Below are 19,059 nucleotides of genomic sequence, written 5' to 3'. Positions count from 1 at the left end.
TGGCAGCCACACGGCCAATTGGGAGGCCGAGGGGCGCGCCCGTGGGGTGGGGAGTCCCCGGCACCCCAGGTCCGCGCTATGGGCCGCAGGAGGGCAGCGCGCGGGCCGGGGGCGGAAGGCGGCCGCCCTCGGCACCTCCCGACCCGCTCCCTGGAGGCCTTCGCCGAGGAGGTCGGCGCCGCGCTGCAGGGTGAGCGAGGCGTGATGGGGAGAGCGGGTCAGGGTTTGAGGGCCTGCCCGGGGGTCCCACGCTGAGGCCGAGTGCCCTTCTCTCTCTCGTGCAGCTTCCGTGGAGCCAGGGGCGGCTGACGGCGAGGGCGGCCCGGGCCCGGCGGCGCTGCCCTGCACGCTGGCCATGTGGGAGTTGGGCCACTGCGACCCCCGGCGCTGCACGGGCCGCAAGCTGGCCCGCCTGGGGCTGGTGCGCTGCCTGCGCCTGGGCCACAGATTCGGCGGTCTGGTGCTCAGCCCCGTGGGCAAGCAGTACGTGTCCCCCGCAGACAGGTAGGCGCGGGAGGCCTGCCCTAGGTCGTCTTCATTTCCAGCGCGTGGTTCCCTTCAGGGATGGTTTAGTGGGACTTGTATGTCACACCCACATCCACACCCACGTGGGCAGGGAACGTCTGTCTAGTTTGCCTCCATTGCGTAGCGCGGAGCCTGGGATAAAGGAGGTTTTGGGGTAATAAACGTTTGTTGAGTGAATAAACACATGCTCCAGGTGCCCCAAGCAGCTGCCTCAAAAGCTTGCTCGTGAAGTCCGTTTGAGGGTGTTTGGGGATGGCGGAATGATGTCCCTGAATCCCTTACCTAGGCCATTCTCCGGGGACATGCTCCACCTTGGGTAGTGCTGGCTCCTGTACTTATCCCATGCTGTCCCTGGCAGACAGCTGGTGGCGCAGTCTGGGGTCGCCGTCATCGACTGCTCCTGGGCCAGGCTGGACGAGACACCGTTTGGGAAGATGCGAGGTAGCCACTTGCGCCTGTTGCCCTACCTGGTGGCCGCCAACCCCGTGAACTATGGCCGGCCCTACAGACTTTCCTGCGTGGAAGCGTTTGCTGCCACCTTCTGCATCGTAGGTGAGTCCGGGGGCCCCACAGCAGTGTGACCCGGCGGCCTGCTGTTCCTGCTATGCTCCCAGCATCATGTTTCCTGCCGACAGACCCCAGGAGGAGCATAAGGGACGGACAGGGAAACAGTTCAGACAGACCAGGGTTCCAGCCCCAACTGTCACTTCAGGTTTTCGGCCTGTGGAGTTGCAGTAGAGGCAGAATGGGATCGCTGTTCTATCAGGGCCGGTGTGTGGGGTGCCATTCATTATCAGGGCACCACTGCCCAGAGAATCCTCCTTATCCTCCACGTCCTCATTACTGAATTGCTGATCTAAAGAGGCCCTGATGAGGCGTGGGGCAGTCTTGGTGGGAATGTTTGTGTTTCGCAGCAAAGGAGGGGGACTTGGTCGGTTGCAGAGGTGCGGACTGTAGCAAGGGAGGTGCAGGCTGGGGGCAACACGGGTTCTCAGGACTGTGAGCTGATGTTTGCTGGGGACCCTGCGGTTACTTGGGAGAGCGCCGCCATCCGGCAGCAGGGTGATCAGGAGGCACTCGAGGGGACCGTCGACTTCTTTGGGTTTCCTGTTTCTCACACCGTCAGGCTTTCCGGACCTTGCTGTCATTTTGCTGCGGAAGTTTAAATGGGGCAAGGGCTTCTTGGACCTGAACCGCCAGCTCCTGGACAAGTACGCGGCCTGCGGCAGCCCGGAGGAGGTGCTGCAGGTGGAGCAGGAGTTCTTGGCCAATGCCAAGGAGAGCCCCCAGGAGGAGGAGATCGGTGAGCCTTGGCAGGGTGGGAGCCAAGGCCCTCCAAAGCCTGGGGGGTGGGAGGCCTGGTCCTGCTCTGAGCTCACTTAGAGGCCACTTTCCTCTCTCGGCTTAGATCCCTTCGATGTGGATTCAGGGAGAGAGTTTGGAAACCCCAACAGGCCTGTGGCCAGCACCCGGTAGGTCCTTGGTCTTAATTTCATGATCACTCCGACCCAGGGCTCTCTTCTACCTCTGGCCTGAGCCCTTCCTGCTGCCTGGGGGTGGTGTCGTAAACAACATCCCGATGGTCTTCTGACTAGAAAACCTGCAGTGCATGTCCCACTGGAGAGGTTTGGGTTTGGAGAGCACAGGGAGGAAGAGGAATCTGTCCTCGGCCGGGGGCTTTTTGTGGATGACGTTGCCTCCAGCTAGCCAGGGAGGACGTCATTTGGGAACGTGCTTCCCCTCCTCTCCCAGGCTGCCCTCGGACACTGATGGCAGTGATGCGTCTGAGGACCCAGGGCCTGGCGCCGAGCGCGGAGGAGCCAGCAGCAGCTGCTGTGAAGAGGAGCAGACGCAGGGACGGGGGGCTGAGGCCAGGGCCCCAGCTGAGGTTTGGAAAGGAATCAAGAAACGGCAGAGAGACTGAGGGTTGCAGACATATATATTTTTGAGGCTGGGTGACGAGAAAATCTAGAGACATGAGGGACATAGATGGGCCTGGCAGCCTCGGCTCTTTGCGGCTGCTGGCAGGACTGAGCTGTCCGGGTTCTCCCCGCACTTCCAGCACAGCTGTGCTCTGTGTCCTGCCTCGGCGCTCTCGCAAATGAAGCTGCAGGCCAAGAAGCCACTTGTGAGTCTGTTTTTCACACTGGGCCTGGGGAAGGGTTGGGGCGAACTCTCGGCTCTGCCTGGAAGGGTCGTGGAGCAGGTCTCAGGTGGCCACGGATATGTGCGTGAAGGACAGCTGACCAGTTGGCACGGAGCCCTTCACACTGACCACCAGCCTTGGGTGACGTCCCTGGCCTCAGAGTGACCTCAGGGGAACCTTTCCCCGGCCTGGGAGCCCCGTGGGGACTGGAGACCTATGCGGTTCTTGACTCACTTGCCCTCCGCATTCCCTCTGTGGGTGGAGGCTCTGGACCCTCCACCCAGTGGTGCCAGTGGCACCCTTTTCACTCCCCAGCTGTGATTACCAAAAATGCGTCTGCACATTGCCCGTTGTGCAGAGAGCACAGCCACTCACTGAGTTCCTGGAGACCAGCTGCCCACCGCCCACCTAGGGCCGGGGAGCCCAAGGAAGCGGGCAGGGAGGCCCACCTGGTGGTCAAGCCCACTCTGGCCTGCAGTGTATCCTGGGCAGCTGCTGGCCAAGTCCTGCCAAGTTGGCCACCCAGATGTGGGGTTGGGTGCAGGGGTTCACAGCACACACCAGACAGACACGGCCAGGGTGATGGGAGCCACGGGGCCAGCCACGACACACACGTCACAGCACAGGAGGGGCGCCGTGGGCCCTGGTTGCACAAAGCTGGCCACAGTGAGCTGGAGGATGCTTCAGGGAACTTGGGGTGGGGGCCGGGGCTGGCAGCTGATGGACTCAGGGGTCCGCCTCCATGCACTTCTCCAGCTCCTTGAGTTTCTTCACGAACTCCTGCGCCTCCTTGCTGGTGCGGCCTTCCAGCCTCCTCAGCGCAGATCTCACTGCAAGCAGCGTGGGCAGGTGTGTGGGGGCTGGGGTCAGGCCCGCTGCCCCTGCCTCCACCCAGATGCTCACTCACCCTGGGCTCTGGGCCGGCACAGGTGCAGGGTGACAGGCTGCCCAGCCCTTGCACCCCCGCCCACCTGGGGCCGGGCGACACCACTGACGCCACCGAGGCCGAGGGCCGCCTCCCCAGCGAAGTCATTGGTGGACAGCCAGTCGTGGTCCATGACGGTGAACAACACACAGGCCGCACGGCGGCGGCACGCCTCGGCAGGCACGGAACTGCGGACAGAGGCCAGTCAGGGGAGTCTCACTCCGGCAGCCTGGAGCCTGGGGCTGGGGCTTGGGACACTCACAAGTAGAAGAGTTCGTCGTATACAGGGTGCAGCGTCCGGGTCTTCACCTGGGTCCTCTGGCTGCGGACCAGTGGAAAGAGATGCGGTGGGCCCAGCTCCACGATCACAAAGGGGTCACTTAAGCCTGCAGGAGCACAGTCGTGAGCCCCCCTGCCCCCATCCCACCACCACCCGACCCGTCCCCGCTGCAACTCACCGTTGGCGTCCAGGGGGAGCAGGTCCGCGGCGTGCAGCACCTCCACGGCCAGCCGCTGCTCGGCCGCCTCGTAATGGCAACGGACGCTCAGGCGTCCAAACCGGTTCTGCTCCAGGGTCCTCTGCAGAAAGGCGGGTGAGCGCAGCTGGGCTCTGGGAGCCTCGGAGGCAGCACCCTGTCCCTGGCGCCTCCCTACCTGTTTGAGCTTGTCCAGGTAGAACTGCTCGATGCACTCGCGGGTGGAACATTTGTGCAGCCGCAGCTCCTCCTTCAGCCTCTGCAGGGGGAAGCGCATCAGGAGGGGGCCCCTGGGTGCTGGTGGTCAGCGCTGGCACTTGGAGACCTGACTGCCCGTGGGGCCACCTCATGCTCAAGGACACAGCCCGTGCGGGGCTGCAGTTTGAACTCAGTCCCCTCATCCACACCCCCGCCCCACAGAGGGTCCCGCCTCACCTTGTAGCTTCCATCCCTCAGGCTCTCCAGGGGCAAACCCTGACCCTCTGCGTGGAAAAAACTGACCAGGGCCTGGGGCAGGGAAAGAAGGCAGAGGTGTCAGGGAGCCTGGCTTGTGCTGGGGACAGGTGGAGACCCCCAGCACAAAGGGGCCCAGGCAGCACTGGGGGCTCAGCAGCCCAGGGCAGAGCCCTTTCTCACACCCTGGCGGGCATCGGAAGCTCCCGGGAAGCGTGGGGAAGGCCATCACAGAGGCCACACCTCGGCATTAACGGGAGGAGGCGCTGTGGACAGCCCTGGAGTGGCTGTTCTCCAGCCACAGGAGACCAGGCAGGCCAGTGGGGACAAAGGGAGGGATCAGAGCAGCCCTGAGGCGAGGGCCGGCGGGGAGGACTCCTTCACAGGGCTCTACCTCCAACGTGAAGTGGAAGCGGCTGTAGAAATCAGCAGAGACGTCACGGTTTGCACCCAGCGCCTGCACAATGGCCTGGAGGAGTAGCTCCCACAGGGCCTCCAGCACCCTGCAGGGCGGCATCAGTGACCACAGGCCAGCCCCACCTGCCCCACCTGCCCCGCCTGCCCCGCCGGCCCCGCCTGCCCCGCCGGCCCCGCCTGCCCCGCCGGCCCCGCCTGCCCCGCCGGCCCCGCCTGCCCCGCCGGCCCCGCCTGCCCCGCCGGCCCCGCCTGCCCCGCCGGCCCCGCCTGCCCCGCCGGCCCCGCCTGCCCCGCCGGCCCCGCCTGCCCCGCCGGCCCCGCCTGCCCCGCCGGCCCCGCCTGCCCCGCCGGCCCCGCCTGCACAATGGCCTGGAGGAGTAGCTCCCACAGGGCCTCGGCACCCTGCAGGGCGGCCTCAGTGACCACGGGCCAGCCCATCCCACCCCACCCGCCCGCACCTGCTCAGGTTCCCCTTCACCAGCGAGGCGTTCAGCAGGGCCAGCTTCTCATCCAGGTACTTCATGAGCGGGGCCACGGCCTGCGGGCAGGGGTGGTCAGGCCAGGCTTACCCCGCACCTCTGCCCTACCCCCAGTACACACGGTGCTCCACGGCCCCTCGCCCTGGCACTCACCTCATCGTTCTGGATGGAGTCAGGCGAGAGACTGATGTGCTGTACATACTTGCGGATGTCGCCCACCATCTGAGGGCAGGAGCAGTGCTCAGCATGGGCAGGGGGCACCAGGGACTGCCTCCACGCCTTGGTCTCCAGGCCCCACCCACCTTAGAGGTCAGGTGCGCTGTCACCGTGTGGGCCTCCCGTTGCAGATCATCGTCCAGGGCCTGTGTGCAGCTGAGCAGGGGGCGGGGGAGCACCCCCTCGGGCCCCGTGGCCCCCTCTGGCCATGCCAGGCCCTTCAAGGCCTGCCCAGCAGCCTTGCGCACGAGCTCCACATTGTTGAGAACCACGCAGAGCTGGAGGAGGTGTGGCCAGGCAATGATGGGTCGGGGGCCTGGTGATTGCCCCCCACCTCCTGCTGGCTCCCCTCCCCAGCTGGCCACTCACCGCCTCGCTCACTGCTTCACCGGCCGCCCCTGGCTGAGTGTCCACCTTCTTCCGAAGCAGCTCCGTATAGAAGAGGGTGGCCTCACACATGTCCTGAGGAAGGGACGGCGGTGGGGAGCCATGAAGCCCTCCCCTGCCCCATCTCCTCTCCCACCTGTTCCCCTCACCCCCAGGGCCCACCCACACACCTGGCCAAGCTGGGTGCCCAGCCCCTGAGCCTGGGCAGGGTCAGGCCACGCCAGGCGCACCCACAATTCCTGGATGTGGCTGAGGCAGAGACCAGCAGTGGCTGCGGAGCTGCTGTGCCTGGAGGAGGCATCCACGGGCTCCAGCTAGGGAGGCAGGAGAGGCTGGGGTTGCTGGGGAGGCAGGGGAGGCTGGGGAGGTGGGGGAGGCTGGGGTTGTGGGGGAGGCTGGGGTTGCTGGGGAGGTGGGGGAGGCTGGGGTTGCGGAGGAGGCCGGGGAGGCTGGGGTTGAGGGGGAGGCTGGGGAGGCAGAGGAGGCTGGGGTTGCTGGGGAGGCTGGGGTTGCTGGGGAGGCAGGGGAGGCTGGGGAGGCTGGGGTTGCGGAGGAGGCCGGGGAGGCTGGGGTTGAGGGGGAGGCTGGGGAGGCGGAGGAGGCTGGGGGTTGCTGGGGAGGCTGGGGTTGCTGGGGAGGCTGGGGAGGCGGGGGAGGCTGGGGGCCTGGACCAGCCCCAGTGTCCTCAGGCCAGGGCAGCTGTCACCGTGTCCATGTCCACGGCTCCCTGAAGCCTCCACTTGGCCTGGTCCCTCAGCACTTGGAACCAGAGCTTCACAGCAGGCAGGAAGGGGGCGTGGATGCCAGCCAGGGCCAGAGAGCGGCTGTCCCTGTGGTGGGAGGATTGTGAGGGCTCGGCCCTGACTCAGACACCTTAACCAGCACGTTCCAGGCTCACAGCTCCAGGACCGTCCCCCTCACAGGTCCTGGGGCCCTGGTCCCAAAGTCTGTCTGCAAGAGATAGGGACGGGGCACCCACCGGCCAGGGATGCTATCCCAGAAGCGCTGGAGGTCAGCCAGGGTCAGGTAGAGCTCAAAGAGCCCCGAGGCCACCTCCAGGGTCATCTTGGGGCTCAGCTCCTCCGTCAGCACCCATGCCTCCTCAGCCACCTGTCCGGGACAGCAGGATCAGGCCTCTGGCAGCAAGGAATCCCAGGCCCGTCCTAGCCAAGGGCATCTGCCCACTTCCCCATGCCTGGCAGGCACCCGGGGTCAGGGACCCTCCTCACCAGACGCTCCAGCTGCCGGAAGGTCAGGGTGAAGACGTCCACATTGAGGATGCTGCAAAGCAAGGGACACACCTCATCCACCTGCGCCCCACCTGCAGGCCCTGTTGGCTCCAACCCCAGCCCCAGGACAGCACTGAGGGGCCAGGCCCACCTGTGGAAGAGGCTGGCGTACACACTGTAGCAGAACTGAAGGTCGTCATAGACGGCGTCGGCCAGCACAACCAGCCCAGGCAGGCGCTGTGGTCCTGGCTGCAAGGAAGCCTAGCTCGTACCCACCTCTCGGCTGCCCGTACCCCTCACGGCCAGGGTCCCCCACAACTGCACCTGCTCTCGGGGACTCTTGGCATTCAGGATCCTGTCGTACCACTCACGGTTGCCTCTCTGCAACAGACACCACCAAGACAGCATGGTGGATTGCAGGGAAGAGGAAGAGGTGGGCAAGAGACCGTGGTGCAGAGGTGCAGGGTCGGGAAGGCAGGGAAGGGGAGGGGAGGGCTTAGCAGCCGGCCTCCACTGGGCTTTGGAACACACCTTCAGGGCCGCAGCAATGTCCATGTTCAGCTCCGTCTCGAAGGGGCAGATCTCAAAGGAGGGTTGGAAGAGCTGCAGCTTGCCCAGACACCTGGGTGGGGGCAGCACGCTGACGTGGGGCCTGCCCTGCCAGCCGCCCCCACCCACGCTGACACGCGGCGCTGCACCCACTTCAGCAGCAGCTCCAGGCGGTAGACAGCGGTGCTGTTGGTGGCAGGGAAGTAGTCTCGGAGCTGGCGCAGCAGCTGCAGCCCGAACTCAGAGAAGGCGGAAAGGCTATCAGCCAGGCTCTCCTCCTGTGGGGACAGGGCCCTTCAGTGCCAGCAGCCCCAACCGGTCACTGATGAGGAAAAACATCCTCCCTGCCTTGGCCCGCAACACCCTTCCCCCGGCATGGTCAGCCCAGCTCTGCCCTGAGCAGCACCCTCCACAGGCCCAGTCGGCCTGTCCCAGACGGCCTGTCCCAGCCTCGGTTTCCACCCACGCAGCTCACGTAGGGCCTGTGCCCCTGCAGTTCCCACGTCCGTCCTGCCAGGGCCGCTCCCTCCTGTCGCTCAGATGGGCGCCACTTTGGCGGCTTTCCCCAGCCCTGTCCTAAGTCCTGGCCGCCCCCCGAGGTGACTCCCACGAGTCTCCCGTCTCCTTTCTGCAGAGCGCTGGCTCTCGCCCATGTCATAGTTTGTCCATTTGTCTTTGACCCCCACGCGGGCAGGACTCTGCCCCTCGCCGACCGGCACTGAGCGACCCCAGTCCCCAGCACTCCCTTCGCCATGGCTGGCAAGAAGGTCCCGGCTGCACCCACCTGCTCCTGGGGCAGTGAGGGAGCCTCTTCCCAGTGTGCCTGCATGTCCTCCAGCAGCCCCAGCAGGTAGCTGTAGTCCAGCGTGCAGGTTTGATGGTGGCGGCTGCTGACCTGCCAGTGCCTGTGGGGCCCGGCCCATGGTCAAAGGGTATGAACCCCGCCCCTGCCATGCCCACTCAGCACCGCCTACAGCACTACCCCTTTCTCTGCCCCACCCAATCAGCACTGCCGCGCCTACTCATAGCACCGCCCCTTTCCCTGCCCTCCAATTAGCGCTGCCGTACCTACTCATGGCACCGCCCCTTTCGCTGCCTCACCTACTTGTAGCACCGCCTCTTTCCCTGCCCACCCAATCAGCGCTGCCCCACCTACTCATAGCACCGCCCCTTTCCCTTCCCGCCCAATCAGCGCAGCCCCACCTCAGCACCGCCCCTTTCCCTGCCCCACCCTCCCAGCCACGACATCCACTCACCGCATGGCCCCCAATGCCCCACTCGCTCACGCCCGCCCACATTCCCCGCTCACTCGTAGCTCCACCCACTCACAGCACGGCCAGCTGCAAGGGTGACAGGTTGCTCTGGGCTCCGTGCAGGCAGAGGATGGTGGCGGCTGGTGTGCTGAGCTCTCCTCGCCAGCTGCTGGAGTTGGGCTGGGGGAGGAGGTCTGTCGTGGGTGGAGGCGGGACAGCCCCACATCCCCTCCTCAGGCCCCCTGCCGGGCTGTTCCAATCCTAGGTGCACCCACTACCTCCTCTGCTGAGTGCTCCAACCGCAGCAGATGGCTGAGCAGCAGCAGGTGGGACAGGAAGCCCGATCGCCCGCGCTGGCTCATGGCCGTATCCCTCTGCAACGCAGAGCCCACCCAGTCACCAGCTCTGCCCCCGCCCCAAGGGCGGGGGTGGAGGACGGGGACGCCCACTTTCCCCACCTGCGTAGTGATCAGCTTGAGAACCAGGTGGCAGTGTCCCTGCACACGCGAGGCACTGGAGCGTGGCTCCAGCTTGAACCAGCGGTCGACGCCAGCCACAGGCACCTCCTGGGGGTAGCATGGGGGTCAGGCCCACCAGACTCCTCCCCCTCTCCTTCCACACTGACTCTGTGAGACCCTGGAGAGACCACATGGCCTGGGCTTCCCTTCTCCGGGGAACGAGGGTGACAAGCGCACTCAGTGGAGGCCCAAAAGCAGGAGCTTCTCCAGGCAGTGCCCTGCCCCTTGAAGGCTGGGACACTCCCCAGGCCCTTCTCTAAGTGTCACCAGCCCCACCCCACACCCACTCACCCGGACAGGTATGTTGAGGCACCCCAGGAAGTCATCGGTGTGGTCCTCGGTGGGTCCTGCTGTCCCGTTTGCGCGGGCTGACTTGACGATCTGTTTGAAGTACCTGGCCACCGCAGGTGGTGAGCATCACGCTGATGGCTCCTGGGGACCCACTGCCCGCCGGGCCCCATGACCAAGCTGAGGGCACGGGTGACGGGTAGAAAGGTCCCAGCAGTCATACCTGCCCATGCCCTTCAGGCCGATGACTTCATTCAGCTTCCTGCACGCTTCTACCAGGGATACATCGTCGTCATGATCCCTGGTGGGGACAGGGGAGGACCTGGCTTGTCTGGAGCCCGCAGCCGGGCCCTGAGTCCGTCCTGCTCCCCCGCAAAAGGTGTGCATCCCCGCCGCCCTGCATGGCGCAGGGGCCTGTACCAGATGTCCAGGTGCAGCTGGTCCGTGCTCACGTCCTCAATCTCGCTACAAGGAGAACAGAGATGCCCATGAGGGTCCCCGGCAAGGCTCTGCCCAGGCCCGGGTCAGGGAGTCCAGAAGCAGCAGGGACCAGGCCACAGGCACCCGCTCTCCAGACAGGCTGTTCAGCTCCAAATCCCGATCCTGCCAGGTGTTGCCAGCCGTGTGGCCCCGGTGGCACAACGCCCATCTCTGGGCCTCAGTTTTCTCCTCTGGAAAGTGGGCACACGGCCCCACAGAGACCGGGAGCTGCTGCGAGCCACCACCCTCCAGGCACAGCCCAGCTCTGGACCCCAGGCAGAGCCCCCCTCCCGCACCCAGACGGGCGAGGGCCTCACAAGAGGAAGTGCTCCTTCCAGACGGGGTTCAGGGTGCTGCTCTTCACCTCGGTGACCTGGATGCACTTGGCGGGCAGGGGTCCGCCGCGCTTGCTGCCCTTGCGGAAGCCGAAGCGCTGCTCCTTCTGCGCACGGGGCTCCCGCGTGGCGTCCGAGGCAGGCAGGATGCCCAGCATGCAGTACGGGTCGCTGAAGCCTGGGCACGGCAGGCATCTCAGCCCCGGCCCCACGCCCTCTGGCCCTCCATGGCCACCACGCCTCGGCGCAGCCGAGGTCTGCTGGGTCCCCACTCACCGTTGGGGTCCTTGGCCAGAAGGTTCTTGGCACGCATGACAGAGACTTTCAGGGCATACGTGGGGGCCTGTGGACAGAGGGGCATGGGGGGCCTGGTGAGGCTGAGCTGCCCCCCAGATGCCCTACTTAGCATGGAGGTGACAGGGCCTTGCCCCGTGCCCCCGCCACGCAGGCACGTGCTGGTCAGTGCCTGCCCAGGCAGCGGCGGCCTCACCTTGGCCTTCCTCACTCGCTCGATGGCCTCGGTGTGCTCCTCAGGGCTGGTGCCAAACACCTGTGGAGGGTGGCTGGGTTGGCAGGGCCTAGGCAACCCCTGAAGTGAGGCTGGCCACTGTCTGGGGACCTCGGGCTCAGCCCATCACAGACACCCAATCTCAGTCCTCATGGGTGCAGGGTTGGGGGAAGCGTGGGAGGCAGCGGCAGAGGGTTTGTGCCAAGGGGCCTGGGCATGCCCAGAGATGGTGGGTGTGATGAAGGCCACGCAAGTGCATGCGTGGGAATGGGGGCCACGGGAGGACAGGGGAGTTCAGAGCACATGCAGGTGGAAGCCGGGAGCATCCTTCGAGGTGCGTCTGTCAGCCTATGTGCATGTGTGCGTGTGTCTGTGTGCACCTGCAGCCTGTGTGTGTGTGTGCCTGTCTGTGTGCACCTGCAGCCTGTGTGCATGCGTCTGTGTGTACCTGCAGCCTGTGTGCGTGTGTCTGTGTGCACCTGCAACCTGTGTGCATGTGTCTGTGTGTACCTGCAGCCTGTGTGCGTGTCTGTGTGCACCTGCAGCCTGTGTGCGTGTGTCTGTGTACAACTGCAGCCTGTGTGCATGTGTGTGCACCTGCAGCCTGTGTGTCTGTGTGCACCTGCAACCTGTGTGCGTGTGTCTCTGTACACCTGCAGCCTGTGTGTATGTATGTGTATACCTGTAGCCTGTGTGCATGTGTGTCTGTGTGCACCTGCAACCTGTGTGCATCTGTGTGCACCTGCAGCCTGTGTGCATGTGTGTCTGTGTACACCTGCAGCCTGTGTGCGTGTGTGTGTGTGCACCTGCAGCCATCTCTGTGTGCTGTGCATGGATTGGGGAGATTCTGCATACTGTTTGGGTGATGATGGTGTCAGTGGGTGGGGAAGGGGTTGAGGTGGGGAAGCTGTCAGGGTCTGGGTCAGGGTCAGGGTGGGCTGACCTGCTGGAGATAGCTGAGCAGGGCCTCCTCGTCGTCCACCTGGTCAGGGCCCATGGTACCCGCGCGGTAAAGCACCGTGTACAGGGCCTCCTCATAGAGCATCTCCACCTGCAGGTGAGGGAAGGGCGGCCACAGTGCCGCGTCCCAGGCCCCCAGCCCTCAGCAGCACCTCCTGTCTGCCGAGCCCAGGCCCCACCTCTGCCTCCTTGCACCAGGAGCCCCTCCGCTCCTCACTCACCCACCCACTCACCCTGGCTCTCTGCCATCACCAGACCCTGTGCACACAGTAGGTGCCTATAAACGGCTGAGGGAGCGGCCGCTGCAGACGACTGCCCCTGGTTCCCACCCCCACCTTTACCTCCTCTGGGGCCAGGGCTCTCAGGCCGCGGCTGGGATCCACAGGCTCCGGGGGTGCTGGCGAGCCACTGCGCAGGGGGACCTGTGTGTGGGGCCCAGGGTGAGGCCTCTGACGGCAGGGAGAGCCCCAGGCCTGCAGCAGGGAAGACAGGTGGTGCCCTAGGAGGTGGGAGCGAGGGCAGGAGGGAGCGGGGAGGAGCAAAGGGGGAGCCCCATGCTGGGCTGTGGTATCGGGCCCTGGGGGTGGCACCCTTACCTCGAGGCACGGCAAGCCCTGTCTGCCTTCCCCCTTCTTCAGCATGAGGCGCATGTGGGCAAAGAACTCCACGCCATCCCCGGGTTTCCTGGAGAAAGAGCCGGGTCAGCTCACAGCTCTCAGCACGCTGGCCCCTGCCTGGGACCCTCGACTCCAGGGGCAGTGGGGAAGGACTGGGTCAGCTTGCAGCTCTCAGCATACTGGCCCCTGCCTGGGACCCTCAACTCCAGGGGCAGGAAGGGCCATGTGACATCCACAGTGTGGCACAGCTAACTGCAGACCCTCCTTCCCGCCCAGGGGTGCTGGGGCAGGGGCGGCCATGTGTGAAGTCTGGCGGGAAATGGCCCTGTGGGCATGTGGGGCTGGGCCCCTCGGCACCCACCAGGCCCCCGTGGCAGGCTCCTGCGGGTCGGCGCTAGCACTCCCTGGGTCCTGCTCAGTCCTGCGGCGGAAGGACGGGCACACCTGCACCTGCCTGAGCACGCTGCTCTTAATGTCCAGCAAGGTCGACATGGCGGGTGACCTACAGCAGAGAGCACAGCCTGCAGCCTCAGGTCGTCCACTCAACCCTCCGTGCACCACAGCAGGTGGGGGGGGGGAGGGGGGTGGGGCAGGAAGAGGTGGGGCAGAGGCCTGGAAGCTCACCCACCGCCTGGATGGCGCTGGGCACCTGGTCAGGCAGTGAGGGCTCCTGTCCCCACACCTGCTGGGTGACCGGCTAAGTCCCTGCGCCCCCTGCAGGGCGGCTTCAGGGAGGAGGTAGCAAATGCTGTCAAAGGCGGGGCTGGTACCCACCCAGAGCTGGGGGTCCATCAGGGACTTATGGGGTCTCGCTGGCGAGGGAGGCGGTTGCCACACTCGCCCCCCACACCCCTCCCCGCGACAGCACAGCAGGAGGCGCCTGTTTCCTGGGGCTGCATCAAGAGGACCAAGATCTGGGCCACAGCACTCAGCTCCCCCAGCCCCCGTGCCCACTCTGGGGCCAGGACAGATGCCAGGTACCCAGCTCTCCTATGTAGGAGATAAAAACTCGCCAGAACCCTGACATCCTGGGTGGAGGATGCCCATGTGGCCAGGAGGCCCTGGAGGGGACTGCCTGGGGGTCCTCGCTCACCAAGCACAGCGGGGGTCAATGCCCCCTCCTCACCCCAGGAGCTGGTCAGCAAACCTGAGGTGGACAGTAGAAGGTGGGGGGCAGTGTCCCCACAAAGCAGGGCCTGCTCCCCATAGTTGGTACAAACGAGAACATGAAGCAAGCCGGGCCCCGCTGGAAAATGCCGGGTGTAGGGGCTACAGTTCCCTCCCAGTCCATCCAGTGTCAGCTCCCCTCATGTTGCCATGACAACTGAGCCAACCTGTCAGCCTCCTGCTTGGAGCAGCAGCAGCAGCAGCCCAGATGTCACCGCTGGGACAGAGCTGCCCTCTGCCAAGGCCCGGAGCCTGGGCCCAGGCAGACCCGGATGCCCCCTGGAAGGCCCCACCCACTTTTCGTTTTGTTTTGTTGAGATGGAGTCTCGGTCCAGGCTGGAGAGCAGTGGCATGATCTCAGCTCACTGCAGCCTCCACCTCCAGGTTCAAGTGAGTTGCAGTGGCGCAGTCTCCGCTCACCGCAACCTCCGCCTTCCAGGTTCAAGCGATTCTCCTGCCTCAGCCTCCCAAGTAACTGGGATTACAGGTGCCCGCCACCAAGCCCAGCTGATTTTTTTGTACTTTCAGTGGAGACGGGGTTTCGCTATGTTGGCCAGGCTGGTCTTGAACTCCTGACCTCAGGTGATCCACCAGCCTCGGCCTCCCAAAGTGCTGGGATTACAGGCATGAGCCAGCACCGCCCAGCCCACCTGTGTCAGGGAGGAAGGCCGGGTGGTACTGCCCTGCACACCCCCTTCAACAGGGGTAGGATGATGGCTAAGACACCGTAGCCTCCTGAGACCCTCTTCCTCTGCACGGGTGCAGGTGCAGACCCTCCACCTCTGCACTGCCTCCCCGCTCCATGAAAACTGTCCCAGAGCCAGGCCACCTCTGCCCCACCACAAGAGAGGTACCCACTCTTGGGTTCCTGTACCAGCCTTGCCGGCCTCTGATTTCTAGGACACCGCGCTCCCCCAGCCCCCCGGGGTCCTGGCCTTGCTGTCTGGGTCCCTTCCCTTGCCAGTGCTCCCTCATCCACCTGCGGAGGGTGCCTCCGGGCTGGGCACACTGGCCCTCGCAAAGGGCATAGTCATTCTCACGGGACAGGAGAGGAAACGAAGACCAGCAGGTTCTACCGCCCACTCAGGCTCTCACGGACAGTTGGCCCTGCATGCCAGGCCAGCTCCCCACAGTGGCACTAGACTCATAAGCTCAGTGGGCAGCGTGGGGGCCTGGGCACACCATGCCAGTGGTGGGTTCCAAACGGACTTTGTCGAGCCAGCTCCCGGGCCCCTGCTGTGTCTGTGGGGGTTCAGGGTCACCAGCCCCAAGCTATACCCACACCAGCTCAGACACCATTCCCGGACATCTCGTCTTGATTCCAGGGTCCCTGCCAGCCCCTGAGCCCTGGGTGCAGGCTCTAACGGGACCAGACCCTAGAGCTGAGCACAGGAAGGAGGGTTTGCGGCTCCCACCCTATGAGAGGCAATGCTTGCGGGGGGGACTCACCTCCTTCAAACCTATCAGTGCCTTCCCCTGTGAGCCTCCCCCCCAAAAGATAGGGGGGGCTTGGTAGGCTGGGTACAGTGCTTCTGGAAGCTGTCACCCCCACAGCCAGTCGTGAAATCCTCAGGGGCCTGGGAGTCACAAGCCCCCTTCCCCTCCCTTGCTGGGTGGAAGAGGCTGCTCCCCCTGCCGCCCCCCGAAGCCAGTGGAGCAGCCGCTGCTGGAGCTGTTGCCAGGGCAACCGCCGCGGCATGTGCGTGTGACAGGGGCGATGGGGGCTCGCAGTCCTGGAGACAAATGTGACGCAGGAGCCAGTGGCCTGAACTGCGGGGTTGGGGAGGGGGTGTCTTTGTGATAAGATGTTCCAGGCAGAAAAAGGGGGCTCGGTACCCTCCCTGCATTTTCCTCTCCACATTCACCTCCTCATCCCCAGAGCGGCCCGAGAGGGGTGCCCTTTGCTCCCTGCATCTCAGATGGGCAAACGGAGGCACAGGGCTGGGAGCCCGCCCAAGGTCCCAGAGCCAGCAAGTGGGCCGGGGACGGCAGTCCAGGTCTCTTTGGTGTCCCCAGTGCTAAGCTCCTGGGACAACCAGCTAGGCCAGCCCCCCTGACCCCAACTGCAGCTCCTGCCCCTCCCACTGCCCGTTGCTAGGATGGGTGCAATAATGGCGTCTTGGCACAGGTGTACAGAAGACTTGGCTCATCCTGGGTGCGCAGAAACCCCTTTTGTTCCCCTGGAAACCCCAGGCTGCCTGGGCAGCTGATAGCCTGGCTGCAGCCAACTGCGTGGGCCCTGGGAGCCACCTGCCACAGAGGCCAGAGCTGCTGTGAACGGTGGGCATACGCATCTGTCTGTGACCAGTACAGGAAGCACTGGCTGCCTGGGTGGCTCTCAGCACTTACGGGGCAGGAGTGAGCCAGGTGCAGGGGACCCCCCGTCTTTCCCGTGGGCCCAGATGTGATGTAACTCCTTCCCAGTCTCTCACCCTGGGACAGTAGCATGAGGCAGGATGAACCCCCCCATACTCTGCTCATGCCTGATGCCAGGACCAGAACCACACTCCCATCTGTCCAGTGAGCAGACGGAGGACCGCCAAGGAGCTCCTGCCTTGTGGCACTGGGGCTGAGCCACACCTGCCCATCCCACCTTGCTCCCTGGCTGTCCCCCAGGCCTGGGCTGAATGGGGAATGACATATTGCAAGGAGGATGGCACATCTCATTTCACAGCCCAGGGTGGGGGCGACTTGCCCAGAGCCCAGATGTGAACCTGGGACTCTTAAGCCAAGCCGTCTCCTGCCAGGCCATTTGGGGGCTCAGGGTTGGGGGCAGTGAGGCAGCTGAGTCTGGGGGTAGCGGAGCAGAGGCTGAGTCAGCCTTCCTTCCCAGTGCAGGCTGTCTAGGAACAAACGCCTTCAACGTGTTGGGGGCGCCCTTCTTACCACATTTGGGGCAGGGGGTTAGCTGATGGTGCCCTGGGTGTGTGCCTGGGGCAGGAGGTGGCAGGACATCTGCCCCACAGGCTGGCTCTCCACGCTGCCCTCTTGGTCTTCTCTCCAGCTTCCCTGCTCTTCCTCCCTCAGCCCCCCGACTCCCCTTCACCAGGCCCTGGGGATTTCCCGCAGGAATCTCTCCCTGGTCTCACCGACTCCTCCAGATGGCCCCTGCGAAGCCGATGGCAGTGCCCAGGTGCAGGTCACCTGGCGGGCCCGCTGCAAACGCTGCTCCCCGGGGTCTCATTCCAGTCGAACCCCGGGAATGTGCATTCTAACAAGCGCTGCCGGTGGCCTTGGGCTCCCTGAAGCCTCAGACGGCTGCCAAGGTCCAGCCGCGGGCGCCCAGCAGGAGCGCAGGAGACCGGAGCCCGAGGAGCCTTCTTCCTCCCCTCGCCTGTGTCTGCGCAGCGCTCCCTCCTCCCTCTGCTCACCGACCCCCTCCCTGCCCCGCCTCGCGGCACCCCCTTTCCCGGGGCCCCGGGCGCCCGCAGGAGCCACACCCCCAGTTCTATGGGGGTCTCTCCCCTTGGAGGGGGCGGGCGGTCCGGGGTGAGTCTGGGGGCGGGTCTAGTGTGTCACTTTAAACTCCTCCCCCGGAGACCCCGGCCCAGGCAAGAGCCCACAGCCCTTTGCCGAGTGGGGCTGAAGGAGGGGCCGCTTTGCACTCGCAGGGATTTCGGGGAGACTAAAGGGCCTTACGAGGACCTGCGGGAGGAGGGAAGGGACGAGGACGCTGGGGGGTGCAGCCCGCCCGGGAGGGGTGCTGGGAGGCCCCGGGCCCGTCTGCTCCCCCGGGGAGGGAGGCGCGGGGGTCGAAGCCTCGCTTGGCGGCTCAAGTGCGGGGGAGGCCGTCGCCAGCACCCGGATACCCTCCCCGTCCGCTCCGCAGTGCGGACCCACCGCCGCACCCTCTCCTGCGCGTTCGGAGGGGAAATGCCCCCGAGACCCCGCCCCTCCAAGCATGCGCGGCCTCAGTTTCCCCAGGGCCGAGGGGGCGTCGAGACCTTCTCACCGCCCCCCTTCTCGGAGGCCACCCCCGTGCCTCCTGGGGGACCCGGACCAAGGGGGCGGCGGCCGTCGGTCCGTCCGGGTTGGGGCGCGGGGCCGAGCCCAGACGGCAGCCCAACAGCACTGGCTGCAGCCCGCGGCACTTACCGTGGGCCGGCGCGGGGATGGGGGGGGCTCCTGGGGCGCTGCGCTCGGCACCAGCTCGGGGACGCCGAGGCACAGCTACCGCTCCCAGCCGCGCGCGCCGACGACTGAGCAACTGCTGGGCGGACGCCGCTGCGGGGGCGGGGTCTGACTGGGGGCGGGGCCGGGCCTGACCGGGGCGGGGCCTGACCGCGCTCGCCCCGCCCCCCGCGTCCACTGCGCCTTAGGGGACCCGGCCGGGGTCTCCGTGCCCTGAGCCGGGCCGGAGCCCCCTCCCCCGGGATGCGGGGCTGTCAGTCAACCCACAGGTGGCTGCGGGACGGGGAGCGGGCTTGGCTGCCTCGGGACCCCGCCTGGCCGCGCGCGCCCTCCCCGTGGCGCGTGGGGTCTAGAAAGGGGTGGTCGGCGGGGTCTCCTCCGCGGACCTTTCTGGAAGGGCCTGACTCAGGGACCCCTCGCGGGCCCCGCCGCTCTCTTCTCGGGGCGGGGATGCGTCCTGCAGGGATCCACTCGGAACGCCCCACGCCCACGCGGACGGCCTGTGGGGCGATCGTCCCTGGGGCTCTGGTGAGGGCCCAGTTGGCGCTTGTGGGGTCACAGCCGGCCAGAGCCCCCGGAGCCCCTGGGGTCTGCACTGGACCCCGCCAGCCCCTCCCGGGTGGCTCCCCACTCTTCCTCCGCTGCGCTGTCCTGGAACCCCAGCGGGCCCGCGGTCTCCTGCAGGGTTTGTTAAGGCATTGATAGGTCCTGTCCCCAACCCGCTGGTCCCAAAGTCTGGGTGGGGGGGCGATCTGCGTTTTTTCCCTTGTTTTTTTTGAGACAGGGTCTCGAAGAAGCTCTCAAAAATAGCTCTCAACCAGGCTGGAGCTCAGTGGCACCATCTCCACTCACTGCAACCTCGAACTCTCCGGCTCAAGTGATCCTCCCGCTTCAGCCTCCCCAGTAGCTGGGACCACCCGCCGGCTAATGTTTTTTGGTTTATTTTGTGGAGATGGGGGTCTCCCTATGTTGCCCAGGCTGGTCTCAAACTCCCAGGCTC

General features: G+C 65.6%; 2 protein-coding genes across 5 annotated transcripts; one reads left to right on the top strand and one right to left on the bottom strand.

Moving 5' to 3' along the window:
• On the top strand, nt 1-2,646 carry TSR3 (TSR3 ribosome maturation factor). The gene is made up of 6 exons (XM_034951574.3): nt 1-190; nt 285-504; nt 884-1,077; nt 1,652-1,828; nt 1,934-1,997; nt 2,278-2,646. The coding sequence occupies exons 1-6, from the start codon at nt 79-81 to the stop codon at nt 2,447-2,449; spliced, it is 939 nt and encodes a 312-aa protein (XP_034807465.1). The 5' UTR covers nt 1-78; the 3' UTR covers nt 2,450-2,646.
• On the bottom strand, nt 2,447-18,150 carry BAIAP3 (BAI1 associated protein 3). 4 transcript variants are annotated; one of them, XM_034951569.3, is made up of 34 exons: nt 18,024-18,150; nt 13,123-13,263; nt 12,741-12,828; nt 12,486-12,617; nt 12,128-12,235; nt 11,167-11,226; nt 10,953-11,019; nt 10,659-10,854; nt 10,282-10,326; nt 10,085-10,162; nt 9,865-9,967; nt 9,514-9,621; nt 9,334-9,429; nt 9,132-9,235; nt 8,587-8,707; nt 7,956-8,080; nt 7,785-7,875; nt 7,578-7,634; nt 7,405-7,502; nt 7,254-7,305; nt 7,004-7,134; nt 6,731-6,854; nt 6,195-6,338; nt 6,007-6,099; nt 5,724-5,915; nt 5,575-5,643; nt 5,401-5,480; nt 4,920-5,028; nt 4,508-4,579; nt 4,251-4,331; nt 4,055-4,175; nt 3,859-3,982; nt 3,579-3,784; nt 2,447-3,501 (listed from the first exon to the last, which is right to left on the bottom strand). In XM_034951569.3, the coding sequence occupies exons 2-34, from the start codon at nt 13,251-13,253 to the stop codon at nt 3,398-3,400; spliced, it is 3,510 nt and encodes a 1,169-aa protein (XP_034807460.3). In that variant the 5' UTR covers nt 13,254-13,263; nt 18,024-18,150; the 3' UTR covers nt 2,447-3,397. The 4 variants fall into 4 exon arrangements, with proteins under 4 accessions (XP_034807460.3, XP_063454248.1, XP_034807459.3 ...); XM_063598178.1 differs by having other exon boundaries at nt 12,486-12,566; XM_034951568.4 differs by lacking the exon at nt 18,024-18,150 and adding an exon at nt 17,018-17,271 and having other exon boundaries at nt 12,486-12,566.
• Nucleotides 18,151-19,059: the final 909 nt, after the last annotated feature.

This window comes from Pan paniscus, chromosome 18 (assembly GCF_029289425.2).
Source record: "Pan paniscus chromosome 18, NHGRI_mPanPan1-v2.0_pri, whole genome shotgun sequence".
Taxonomy (NCBI): Eukaryota; Metazoa; Chordata; class Mammalia; order Primates; family Hominidae; genus Pan; species Pan paniscus.
This window is presented reverse-complemented; position numbering and strand designations above follow the sequence as displayed.

Excerpts from the sequence above, each read along its gene's own strand:
- TSR3 (XM_034951574.3), top strand. The coding sequence starts at position 79 with ATGGGCCGCAGGAGGGCAGCGCGCGGGCCGGGGGCGGAAGGCGGCCGC. Across the intron at positions 191-284 it reads GGTCGGCGCCGCGCTGCAGG|CTTCCGTGGAGCCAGGGGCG; the intron begins GTGAGCGAGGCG and ends TCTCTCGTGCAG. Across the intron at positions 505-883 it reads TACGTGTCCCCCGCAGACAG|ACAGCTGGTGGCGCAGTCTG; the intron begins GTAGGCGCGGGA and ends TGTCCCTGGCAG.
- BAIAP3 (XM_034951567.3), bottom strand. The coding sequence starts at position 17,112 with ATGAGACCCCGGGGAGCAGCGTTTGCAGCGGGCCCGCCAGGTGACCTG. Across the intron at positions 9,622-9,864 it reads GCCTCAACATACCTGTCCGG|GAGGTGCCTGTGGCTGGCGT; the intron begins GTGAGTGGGTGT and ends TGCTACCCCCAG. Across the intron at positions 7,306-7,404 it reads TACGCCAGCCTCTTCCACAG|CATCCTCAATGTGGACGTCT; the intron begins GTGGGCCTGGCC and ends CTTGCTTTGCAG.